This window comes from Centroberyx gerrardi, chromosome 12 (assembly GCF_048128805.1).
Source record: "Centroberyx gerrardi isolate f3 chromosome 12, fCenGer3.hap1.cur.20231027, whole genome shotgun sequence".
In the NCBI taxonomy this organism is placed as follows: Eukaryota; Metazoa; Chordata; class Actinopteri; order Beryciformes; family Berycidae; genus Centroberyx; species Centroberyx gerrardi.
Window position 1 is genome coordinate 21,525,961 of NC_136008.1, and position 12,390 is coordinate 21,538,350.

General features: G+C 42.6%; 2 protein-coding genes across 4 annotated transcripts; one reads left to right on the forward strand and one right to left on the reverse strand.

Moving 5' to 3' along the window:
- Nucleotides 1-423: 423 nt before the first annotated feature.
- Nucleotides 424-5,585, forward strand: LOC139914206 (collagen triple helix repeat-containing protein 1-like). Of its 3 annotated transcripts, XM_071902463.2 has the most exons (5): nucleotides 427-558; nucleotides 1,769-1,846; nucleotides 3,718-3,936; nucleotides 4,425-4,641; nucleotides 5,103-5,585. In XM_071902463.2, the coding sequence occupies exons 1-5, from the start codon at nucleotides 448-450 to the stop codon at nucleotides 5,243-5,245; spliced, it is 768 nt and encodes a 255-aa protein (XP_071758564.1). In that variant the 5' UTR covers nucleotides 427-447; the 3' UTR covers nucleotides 5,246-5,585. The 3 variants fall into 3 exon arrangements, with proteins under 3 accessions (XP_071758565.1, XP_071758566.1, XP_071758564.1); XM_071902464.2 differs by lacking the exon at nucleotides 1,769-1,846 and having other exon boundaries at nucleotides 424-558; XM_071902465.2 differs by lacking the exon at nucleotides 1,769-1,846 and having other exon boundaries at nucleotides 426-516.
- A 104-nt stretch (nucleotides 5,586-5,689) lies between these two features.
- Nucleotides 5,690-11,059, reverse strand: LOC139914200 (solute carrier family 25 member 32). Its single transcript, XM_071902457.2, has 7 exons — nucleotides 10,603-11,059; nucleotides 9,894-10,044; nucleotides 9,497-9,582; nucleotides 8,762-8,916; nucleotides 7,955-8,068; nucleotides 7,594-7,739; nucleotides 5,690-7,108 (listed from the first exon to the last, which is right to left on the reverse strand). Exons 1-7 carry the CDS (start codon nucleotides 10,781-10,783, stop codon nucleotides 6,982-6,984), a joined length of 960 nt encoding a protein of 319 aa, XP_071758558.1. The 5' UTR covers nucleotides 10,784-11,059; the 3' UTR covers nucleotides 5,690-6,981.
- Nucleotides 11,060-12,390: the final 1,331 nt, after the last annotated feature.

Sequence of the window (12,390 nt, forward strand, 5' to 3'; positions counted from 1 at the left end):
TTAGACAATGTAAAAGAATGACTATTCTAATCTCAGTTTCACTCTTGACCACTATCATCTCCCTGACATGAAGATGGCAGAACCTCTGTCTATAGGAATATTAGGCTATAGGAAAACCAGATGAGATTAAAAAGTATGGTCAGTATAAATTATTGAGCACCACAGATGCACTGTAAGTCCCTATAAGAATATTATAGTGATAGCACATAAGATGGAAAAACACCATAAAGTACAGTAAGGTCGCGATAAACTCATTACTGAGTACGACATACACTCTAAGTCCCTATAGGAATATTATAGAAATATCATAGGGGATTTTCCTTGGGCTACTGCTAGTTGACTGGCTCCTTCCCTCTTGCCCTGCCCTCCTCTGGACTGAAACTGTCTGGTTGGAGTCAAACTGCCGCCTCAAACCTCACATGAAGAGCAGCCAGTCGATGCTGTAGGATGTCTCCTCTTGTTGCCCATCTGCTGCTTCTCACCTGCTTGGCTTTACCCCTATACGGAGTGGAAAAGGTGAGAAATAGAGGGTATCGAAAGGATGCTGAGTTTGAGAAGGTAAGGCGGATTCAATAAAATAAAACCATGCAGCCGCTCTCATAAAAGTCAAAACTAGATATGCGGCATTCCACCGGAGACTGACGTTGTGTGGACAGAAAAATCACTAAAATATTCCTGTAGCGACTTAAAGTGTGTCTGTGGTAACCAGTAGTGTGTTTATAGTGATCTTATCGTGCTTTATTGTATTTTTTTTTTTTTTATCTCCTATGGCATCACTATAATATTCATACAAGGCATTACAGTTTTGCTATGTGATATTTGCATAGTGTGCTTCTAAAACGCATAGGATTACTATAGCTCTTCTCCTAGGTGTTTTAAATCCTGAATTCCTGTTTGCTGGACATAACTACATTATACATTATATACTAAATTATAAGTAGGCTAGTAAATTCCTAGGAAAACTTCTAAGCTGATTCACATCCACATGTACAGTGCAGTATGTGTGGTCAGCACTTGGAAAAATTCCCCCCCAAAATGACCTGGTCCTAGCAGCAGATGAGAAAAGCCATTTTATTGCTATTGTATGGTCCGCTGGTACTCTATTATTGCAGGTTTGGCTGCACTCCAGCAGACAGAGTGGACAGAAAGAATCCTAAATAGGAAGTTATAGGGTCTGGCTCTCTGTCTGTCTGCCTCTCTGTCTATCTGCCTGTCTGAGCAGCTTGCAAAAGGTTATGGGAGTTTGATTTTTTGGGGGGGGAAAGTCTGATTGGTGGAGTAAGGTTGGCACTTATATGATAATGATATTTCTAATGGCTAATAGAAGGGGTTCTCAAAACTTTTTCATGTCAGGGACTCCCCCATTTGATAGGATTTAGTCCCAAGGAACCTCATCTGAGAGCATTTAGTTGGTAAATATAACTTTATACAGAATTACATAACTGTCTATGCTGTAGGTGGGGAGGCAGCAGACAGCACAGTGAAACCTCTGAACAAAACACTCCTTACACATCCTGTCATTATGCTAACCTCTTGGGAGTGAAATAAAAGTGAAACTGTTCTTCATTTTGCTGGCGACCCCCTGGAGCCAATTTAAGAACCCCTACAGGGCCGCAGACCCTCCTTTGGCCACCGCTGAGCTAAAGCACTTTCCATTACTCTTCATTAACCTTCAAAGTAATATGCAGCAGTTGGGGTACAATTTGCTCGCCGCAGTAGAAAAGGGAGGGTATAATGAATAGCATGTTATGTCACCATCTGTATCTAGTGCACTGGAAATGATGCAGAAAAGCCAAACTGCACTAGACACTCTGAGGAAGCAGCATCTACTAATTTGAACAACATGGTAATCAGAATATCTTATTTTGCATCCTTTCTTAATCCTCTGAAAACTAATCTAAAAGCTCTGAATCTGCCCAAACACTAAAAGCCTTGCATTAAATCTGTGCACTGCATGTTCCATGGGCAGTTTTTCTTGGCCCTTGCTTCAGTGTCAACCGAATGCATGAAATAAGTGACTCCTCGATGCTTTGAGGCAAACGCAGCCTCTATGCTTGAGCTACAGCAGTGGTCTGTTTGTTGCTAATATTCAGTAGGGCTAGAGTGTAATTTGTTCAGGCAGGCCGCACCACTATAGAAACACCAGACTGGAAGCTAATATAAAAGTCAGCTGTGTAGCTAAATGGACAGAGGCTCCATTCATTATTCTACTTTGAAAAGTCTCCAAAGACAAATCAAACCCCAATAAAACGCCGAGACGTTTCCTTAACTTTCCTGCATTTCAAGCCATATTAGCGGAGTCATTCATTCAAAGCGGAGCTATAGACAAGGTACAGTATTTGCGTCATTTCCACATTATGCGATCCATTTCCCAAGGGTCCTGGGCGTTTAGTGCATTTTCTTAAGGAGAAATTCCAGGTCTATTACAGCATATGCACACCACCCCATAATCTATTGGTTTGATCACAGGCTCCAGTTCCCCCAGTTTCCTATATATGGATGATGTCAGACATCATTGTTCCACCAGAGCAGATCACGTCTCCAGGTTGCTCCAGCATGGCCACTTAATGGCTAAAACAGACTGTGGGCTCCTCACTGAGCCATCTGCCTCACAGCAGCTGAGACTGGAATACTGTAATTCTCTATCCTTTCTTTATACTAGATTGCTGCATTCTTCAGATTCACATCATCTGAAATAGATTTGCCTCCCTCACCCCAGAGACTCAAGCCAGGACAGGATTTTGAAACTGGAGTCAAAGGCCTTTGTTATTTCTCTTGCTTGGGGACTCATTTGCTTTGCCTTTTGGCCACGTGCCCCTGCTCCTGCACAGCTGCATGCTGAACAAAAGGGCAACAATGTTCACAAACCCAGACCCAAATCCTTTTGGCATCAGTGTTTGCTTAAGGGCAAGGCTGGACATCTACGTGTCAGTTTATGTCTGTCCTGCTACTTTCTGTTTGATAGGGAATGGGTCCATGGCACTTAAATCATCCAACTGATGAAATAAAATCCATCTCCGCATGAAAAACCTACATATTGCATTCTGTTGGTGGCCTCTTGTTAAATCTCTCTTTGAAGGCCACATGATGTAAAGTCATGCTGGATCTGCATTGTGTCTTTCTCTGTATGTGGTATGGCTACTTTGGCAGGCTAGTCTGTCTATCTGTGTGTGTTTGAGTCAGCCTGAGTAAGAGGCAGCATCTGTTTAAACATAGCAGGACACATTCAGCAGGACAGTGAATCACACTGAGAGATCTGTGGCTAGACGTTGACCACACACCTACTCACTTAGACTGTCATCAGGCCTTCCTCATTAACACGGTCTGTCACTCACTCACTTTATGGCCTAATGCTGTGGCTAATGCTTTGGCTTGGTCTTGATCACATCTGTTTTTACACTTATCGTATTTACACTCAAGAACCGGGATCAGCCCCACAGCAGTCTATTTGTTTATATGACTTGTAAATGAGGTATAATCCGCCTTCTTGTGCGTGATGGTTGAATGGATGGCAACATTTCGGTCTTTGCAGAGCATGCAGCCCATACAGGGCTTTATACTCCAGGAAAAAAAAACACACAAAGTCTGGAACAGGAAATTGGACAACAATAGACACTGCTGACACTGTTGTGCGCCCTTCCTCTTTTTCTTGCACTCCTCCTCCTTCTCATCATCATCACCCACCACCTCCGCTTCCTCTTCTCCCTGGTTTTCCAGTACGGCAGCTGCATTCAGGGCCCAGCCGGCACCCCTGGGAGAGAGGGCAACCCCGGCACCAACGGCATCCCGGGGACGCCGGGCATCCCCGGGCGGGACGGGGTTAAAGGGGAGAAAGGCGAGTGCGTGAGCGAGATCTTCGAGGAGCCATGGAGACCCAACTACAAGCAGTGCGCCTGGAACTCCCTGAATTATGGGATTGACCTGGGTAAAGTAGCTGTAAGTGTCCTGATATGACAGCATGGCAGGCTTTTGGGGAAATGGGGGTGTAAAGATGCAGTTCACTGATCACTTTACAACACACAAAAAGACAGAAATGTGATACCATATAAAACCACCACAATGCATTAAAGCAGCACAAAGCACAAGTTGTACAGCACTCCAACAATAGAATAAAATTGTAATTTGTTCTACAAAAACACCACCACTCTCTGTGCCTTTGCATTTTGGGCATTAATTGTGCTATATTTTACATTCTCCTCTGTATCCATTAAAGGGGTGGGAATGTTACTAGCCACCAGCATACCACAAGTATTTTTCAGTCTAGGCTAGTACAAAATCGTGAGATAAACCCCCCCCCAGAGGGTTGTGAGGGGATCTCACCTAAATAAGCAATTTGCATCAATTAAATAAATGAAAGGGCAACTCTGCAGGGCTAGAGTCCTCCCTCCCTCCATCCCTGATCCCTCTCCCTCCCCGTGCTGCAGGACTGTACGTTCACCAAGCTGCGCTCGGACAGCACCCTCAGAGTGCTCTTCAGCGGCTCCCTCAGACTCAAGTGTAAGAACGCGTGCTGCCAGAGGTGGTACTTCACCTTCAACGGGGCCGAGTGCACGGGACCTCTCCCCATAGAGTCTATCATCTACCTGGACCAAGGCAGCCCGGAGCTCAACTCGACCATCAACATCCACAGAACGTCCGCAGGTAAGACCGGAGCGGAGCGAGCTGAGGCCGTATGCTTTGTGACACAGTAAATGCACCAACAACGATCACATCCAGGTCAGGAAATGTCTGATCTTGAAAGTTTTTCTTGTGCATTCTTGTGTAAATATATGTATTCGGTGCTCACTGAATTTTAGTGCATGCACTGACAATGCTTCACAGTCCAGTCAAAAGTCCAATGTGGCGACTCCCCAAAGTTTGACAAATGAGAATCCAACAACAGTGAAGCTGTAACCCGTCTGGAAAAACTTTGCCTGTCTGTTTACAACACATTTCAGACTTCAAAGCAAAGTGACACTCTTCCAATTAGGCGTTTTGTTTCTCAGAAGCTGGAAAGTTCACCACTGTGTCAGAAAACAAACCACTTAACGGCCCTCGTCTCGGCAGGCGGTTTGGGCGTTCCCCCGAGATTAATTTGCACTGTGCTCTCTTTGCCCGACCAGTGGAGGGGATGTGTGAAGGCGTCAAGGCGGGGCTGGTGGACGTGGCCATCTGGGTGGGGACCTGCGCCGACTATCCAAGAGGTGACGCATCTACGGGATGGAACTCAGTATCCAGGGTTATCATCGAGGAACTGCCTAAATAAAGACACAGATCCTAACTGAAAGGGAGGGATCGGTCCTGGAAGTACAGCAGTATGTGATCTGGCCATCCAAAATGATCAGGTGTGGTTCGCTGAAGCATAACAGCGTGACTGATGTTAACTTGAATGTTTTTTTTTAATACTATACTAGATGGCTTATAAACAAGAGTACTGTATCATTCTGTCTACCAGAAATAACAAAGTTTGTACTGTAGTCTTTCTGCTTGTGGGTACTGTTGGTATAACCAATCAACAAATATTGTAGCAAAACTTTTGGCAATGCTTTAGAGTATGCAGTGAATGTGTCCTGTTTATATGCATTATTACTGTTAATAAAGTCATCTTTTTTAAAGAATTTAACTAATCAAATTAGTATGCGACTCCTTGTAATCACTGCATTATTTAACATGTTTTGAAATACTTTGAATTCATCCATTTATAGCCACAAAATAATAAAACGTTTAATGTACAAGTGTGTCAAACAGGAGAAAATGCAGATAAAGCTGGTAAGCACAATTCAGAGTTCATAAGAAATGCTGCTAAAACAATGCAATCACAAAATTGGATGATCCCAACAAAAAAAAATGATTTAAAAAAAACGTATTTCTCCACAAAAACTAATATTTTGGGATAAACGTTCAATGCTAAATTCAAATGCTGAATGACTTGTGATTCCTCTGAAAACAAGGGACTAAGATGTTTGGGACCAAATGCCATTTCCATTAATTTCCTTTCAGACGTTATGGTTACCGTTTGCTCATACAACAATAATTTAAATAGAAACAAATTAATATCACACATACATGCAGCTGGAAACCTGAGAACAGAAGATGTCTTTTGCTGTATAGAATGGGAGCATTGTGCGTTCAGGCCTATATTCCTTTCTTCTGTCACATAGAATGGATATAATGTAAACAAAACTATGATGAAATCTTTGAATTGTTATCCACCTCCTTTAATATGGGCATGACATGTTTATTTACATGTCATAGTTTGAAAAAATGACTACCATCATGGCAGCCTCCAATGTGCGTTACAGCATCCTTCTTCCCCAAAGTCAAAGGTGTTTTGCGAGACAGACATCTCTCTTCAGTCAACACCGTGATATTTCACCGAGAATCCAGAGTTCATGTTCAGAGCAAAATCCACTCCATATTATTGGACTTTGCTGCTGGTTAGTCTTGCAGAAATTATGTTGACATGGTTGCTTTACTTGGCAACTTTACAAGTCTTCAGTGCAAATGAATGGCTCACACATCGGCTACGCTTACACGCACAGAGCTTTCTGTTCGTAACCCGGTTACTCAAAGAACACGGTTTTACGTAGATGCATGTAACCTGGGTGAGCTGGTACTCCGAATACCGGTTACCCTGTTTAAGATGTCTGGCTTATGCACAGCATTTTGATGTCAACAAAAACCATGGTGACAAACATTTACTATTATTACAATTTGGATCATCATTTCATCCGTTTTTGCAGGCGGACTGTTCTATCCGGGGACAGGAATAGTCTGTTAATTGGTTTATTGATGGAAACAGGGAGACTCAATCACTGGGTATCGAAGGTTCAACAGCTTAACCTGAATAAGACTTGAACCAGAGTATGGTCAAAAGCCGGGGTGACTCTGTGTATGCATGCGTAACCAGTGCCGAGTTTCTTCTCTCCATCTCCGTCATGGCACCCACATGCCGGCGTGGGCCCGGACTACCTGCTGCTGTCCGTGCTTTGTCGTCGAGCCTCATTTGGTTTGGCCCAGCAGGAAGCGAGACACGTTCTCATAAACTACAAAGGTGATGCAGCAGGCGGGGGTGACGCGGATCACGTTGGGGATGATGCCTTTGTAGAAACCCACGGCGCCCTCGTTCCTGGGGGAGAGATTGGAAAAATAATTACCGCACTGTGATAACCCCATATGGTAATAATTAAGAATGCCGCATAAAAGTTACTGCTCCCTCTGGCCCCGGTAGACTGCAGGGAAAAACTTCAAACAGATGACAGATTAAGGGAATCGCATGACACTGTACAGTAACAGCAGTTAACTAAGGTGTTTAACTTTTCCATTTTTAAACAGTGTCAACAATTAGTAGCCTTTGTTTTTACCCTGATTTTGCTGGTTACTATATCCAAATGAAAGTGAGAAAGTCTGATATAATAGGTTTTCATTTCATGCTTCAAGAAAATAAAAACTAGACAATTTTAAAGGGTATGCAGAATTTTAATATCCAGTGAGAGTTTAAGTGCAGCATCTAAAAAGTGTGTTCAAACCGGACAATACCATTTTTTCTTTTTTTAGGCACCCAACTTTAGAGAATTTGCCTAAGATGGCAGTGTGAGTGGATCGGTGTTCTACCTCCATGTCCGTCTGACGACATCGATGACCCCGTTGTACTTATTGTGCTGGTCCTGCAGGCGAGCTCGCACCACCTGGTACGGGTATGTTGTAGCCACAGCAAATATTTTGGATAACGCCGCCATTGTGATATATTCCAATGGATTCTGTATACACAGAGAGATAGATGGAGAGAGAGAAAGAGAGAGAGAGAAGTGAGCAGAGCAGAGTAGGAAAACCAATGAGTCACTTTTATTCCTAGTTATCAATTGTGGGTTCATTCTTATTAATCTGAAGATTTACGAGCCACATGCCCCAGGGTTACATGTAAACTTTGAACATGTTTCCAGACCGTTTGTGGCTTACGGGGTTAATGACTCACCAGCTTCTCATCTGAAGGCATTTTCTTGTATTTGTTGTAGTCTCTCTTCAGCTCCTCGTAGGCCATGAACTGCAGCGCTCCGTGAGACGTACCGAACAGACCGGGAATGTAGCCCTTTGACAAGCATTATGCTCCGTTAGTCATATGTGCCGGACATGCTCCTTCAACTTCAAGCAAATATCCACAGTAAGCATTACGCATCAATAGCAAAGTCCCACACACTGTAGCTGTAGTCCGGTCTTATCAAAAGACCCTTGGCCAGGTTGTCATTGAGGAATTTGGAATCAATTCTGCTGCCTGGCTAAATCAAATTTACATAAAGTTAATGAATTAGCTACAACTTATATATATAGCTACTAATTTATATATATACTGTATATCTTCTATATCTTTTTAATCTTTTTGCATTGTCTTTTTACATGTAATGTTAATGCACTTTCACTTTTTATTTCTTTTATGTCTTTATTTTTCTTTTATTTATGTACAGCACTTTGAATTGCCGATGTGTATGAAATGTGCTATATAAATAAACTTGCCTTGCCTTACAAAAGACTTACAATGCTGCACTTTGCATCATACATGTGTACAGTATGTGTGCTTTATTACAACATGGAAAAGTAGTGCCCTCTAGTGGTAATCCATGGAATAGTACGGAACTTGATTTCAACCCAGCAGGCAAAAAGGCTGATGCACTGCTGCTATTCTAAGTCCTCTACAAAATAACTTCAGTATTAGCTGACAGTGGCTGAAAAGCGCCTCATGTATTGTAGTGTGACATGGAACTACAAAGATACACTGAAGTCTTACCCTGTATAGTCCAGGCACTCCCTCATGGCGGTAGATCTTCACCAGAGCATCCAGCATCCCTTTGTACTGTTTCCTGGTTGGGTCAGCATTGTACTGCAGCACCAGCCGGGTCTTGGTCACCCAGATTGGGTTGGTTAGGGTGAGTGTCAGTATACCTAGACAAGTAGTACATTATTAAGATTAGGCTGACAATAGGTGCCAAAGACACAGGCTCTCTTATGTATGATAGCAGCATTATGGGACCACAGCAAGTTATGCAGCCGAACAGTCATATTATCCTAACAGACGCATTACAAATCTACGCTCTGCTGGGATTAAATTAGGTTAGAAAGTTCAAACGTTAAGGATGAACCACATGTGAATCATTTTTTGCTTTTCTAAGCTGGTATTGTGTAGCACTGATGACCTCAGATCCCGCACTCACACCTAACTCATTAAAACGTATCAGTGTCATAGCACAGAGAGGTCACTCTCTCTCGTGACTTCACCAGTTTTTATCAATTAAGCTTTTGAGCGGCTTACATTCAACCCCTAACTCGGTTAGGCGTGCAGGAAACTGATCCATGTGACTCTGTGAGACCAAAATGATCAGAGAGGCTATGGGCTAATTCGTGTTTGCCTTCTGTGAGCCGCGGCCAGCTCACTGCAGTATTATCTGGCTGTTATTGTGAACCCAGTATTGATCATGAGTGTGTCAGTGTAGGGCAGCAGTGGTGGGATAGAGGCAGCGCTAACCTGCTTCGGCTGCAGACACCAGGTGCTCCGCGGCACTCAGTTCAGTTTGACGACCTTCCTTTGTGTATGCTTTGATCGCATTGTAGCTGTGGAAGAGATAGCGTGGGAAATAAGACACGTTACAATGCTGGCAGACACGAGCAGAGCACATAAGCACATGTGCACAAGCATGCACGGTCAGAAACACGCACATACATGCATACAGCAAAGTGACTGAGAACATAACGCAAGTGACGATAATCATGTTGTAATGGTGTCATCACTGTTCATAATAAAGTCAGGAAAAGGACAAAGTATTCTCGCAATGATGAAAGAGTTAAGAGTGCTGTGTCTCTGCCATGTGTGTCCTTGAGCAGCTTGGGGAAAATATGGTCCGAGAGGCCTTTAGCTTACGTACAAGAAGAAGTAGAGACCCCATGATGCTCCAGCACCCCAGATGTTGGGTGTCACTCCTTGGTAGAGTCCTCTCAGCCCCTCCTGCTGCCAGACGCTCTTCATACAGTGCAAAATGCCATTGTATTTAGGTCTTAACTCCAGCCCGTCACTTACTACATGAAAGGAGATTGAGGATCACTGTCAATGCATGTACAAGTTAGTTTGGTATGTTTCTAGTCCCATGTGTGTGTGTGACACACACATGGGACTACACACACATGGAGCAAACACTTCCGCGTGCATTGAAGCATGTTGAACATTGCAGTTTCGGTTTGAAGTATGAGGAATAGCAACCGCAATAGGTACCCGTTCTCTCTTCACCGAGTAGTGTAAAATAGTTCTAAAAGTTTAGATTTTGTTTAATTATTAAATTATTCCGAATTTACCAGAAGACCCTTATGATTCGTAAGAGGTCTTAAATTATGTTCTACCAGGTCTATACGTTTGCCAAGGAAGCTAACTTTAAAATGCCATATTTTTTAATGGAGTTTCGCGTACCGTTACAGGTGTTTCCGTTCAAGAGAACGCAACATATCGGGCTAGGTTAATACTTAACAGGACTCGTTACAGCAACTGGCAAGACTATAGTGCAATAGATAACTTAGTTACTATTACAAAACACAATCATCAGTTATTTTAGCACAATGTCATACTGCACAGTGCACACCCACCTGCAAACCGGATTTTGACCAGATCCAGAGGGTGAAGCACCAGTGTTGACACCACTCCTCCACTGAGTCCTGCAACCAGGTTCTCTATCTTCACATGGCTGAAGACCTGCTGGATGTGTCCGACTATAGAGACACCCGAGTCGGACTGGCTGGAGGATCCTGCTCCTGTAGTGGAGCTCATGTTTACCTATCTAACGCTAGCTAGCGTCAGCTATGTTTACACCTTGTTTACTCCAGTGGCTAGCAAAGGTCTTATTCTACCGCATACAGACGGTAACAAGTCGTCTTCTTCTTCTTTAGTTTTGAAGCGGTTGACGGTAACACTTCAATGACACTGCTGTCAACTGTAAATAATGCATGCTAACGCTGTTAACTTCTTGTAGCCTCTTCATTTTCAACTCATGTTAGTTAACCACGTTTTTTACATGCTGTAGATTATGCATGTCAAGCAGTGCCACAGCTCGACCTTGTTGCTGGTACTAGTGTCAAGCCAGCTAGAATAGAAGAACAAAACTTCCGGCTACAACCTTCAAAATAAAACCCTTATTGACGAACACGTATTTCGACGTTTTTTGAGTAGCAAAAGAGCACAGAAGTGAAAACAAAGACCTAGGACAGGAATCTGTAGTAAATGTAAAAATACAGTTTGTGTCGTTTGTCCTTTTCATAGCATATAGGCCTATTAACAACCATATTGGCCTATGCAAGATGCCACATATGCTACAGGGCTGCCAAAAATATATTCGAAACCACCAGACAACATTTTTTTCTGAACTGTCAGAAACACAGTATAGATCAGAGCAGCAGTAGCCTAATTCAAACATTGTAATTCAAACTTTTTTTCTGGATGGAAAATTTTTTTTTGAGAGTAAATAACTACATGAGGCTTTGTGTGGTGAGCTTAACTATTCCCAAACATCTCATCAATACATTCTCAAATTTTGATTATATCTGAATGAAAGGAGACCATTTTCTATTCCCAAACATCACATCAGTACATTTTCAAATTTTGATTATTTCTGAATGAAAGGAGACCATTTTGCTTTTATGTCTAGGCGGCCTCACCAAAAGGACACTTGAAGACTCCAAGTGCCAAACAAGTAAACAAATGGGGTATTTTGCCTTCTGGGTGTACTATTTTTTTTTTCTTTTGTAGATTTCACCAATTATTCCTAAAATAGTCATTTTTTGTGATAAAATGTGTATTTGGCCACAATGTCCTTCCCAAACAGCATTTCTCAATGTGAATACATATAAATATCCACCAATAAACTGATACATTCTAGGAACAGATTTATTTTTAATGTCAAGTCAATCATGCCACTTGGCTCTGATACTGACTACACCGACAGTCAGTCAGCACGCCAAATAAAATGTCTCGACAAGTACAATCCGATGGGAGAAACTACTTTGATTGCAGTTCCACAATTTGGCCGCTAAGTGGCAGCAAACACTAACTGCAACGCGTCAGGCTACGTGCCTGTCCCCAGAAATTTAGTCAAAATAAGAGGGTTTGGAAATTTTGCTGCCAAATTATATTAGATACAGGGTCTCAGTGAATTGACACTCATGACCAAAACACAACTTTTTTTTTTGTCAAAAGCATACAAGTTTCATTTTTATTTTGAAGGCCAAATCACCTCGCTTCCTGCCTTGCGCTTGCTAATTTTAGTAACTTGACGCAGCTTCTTATCCTTCTGCGCCTAGGAAAAGTGACGCAACCTGGAGGACTGGATATCCCACAATGCAACACAGCCAGATGAAGTCACGTGATTTCACCTACACCAA

Bases quoted from the DNA above. Each gene is read 5' to 3' on its own strand.
- LOC139914206 (XM_071902463.2), top strand. From the start codon at position 448: ATGTCTCCTCTTGTTGCCCATCTGCTGCTTCTCACCTGCTTGGCTTTA. The intron at 559-1,768 runs GTAAGGCGGATT...ATCTGTATCTAG, and splicing joins AGGATGCTGAGTTTGAGAAG to TGCACTGGAAATGATGCAGA. The intron at 4,642-5,102 runs GTAAGACCGGAG...TTGCCCGACCAG, and splicing joins CATCCACAGAACGTCCGCAG to TGGAGGGGATGTGTGAAGGC.
- LOC139914200 (XM_071902457.2), bottom strand. From the start codon at position 10,783: ATGAGCTCCACTACAGGAGCAGGATCCTCCAGCCAGTCCGACTCGGGT. The intron at 9,583-9,893 runs GTACGTAAGCTA...TCTCTTCCACAG, and splicing joins TGGGGTCTCTACTTCTTCTT to CTACAATGCGATCAAAGCAT. The intron at 8,917-9,496 runs GTTAGCGCTGCC...CTACTTGTCTAG, and splicing joins GGTGTCTGCAGCCGAAGCAG to GTATACTGACACTCACCCTA.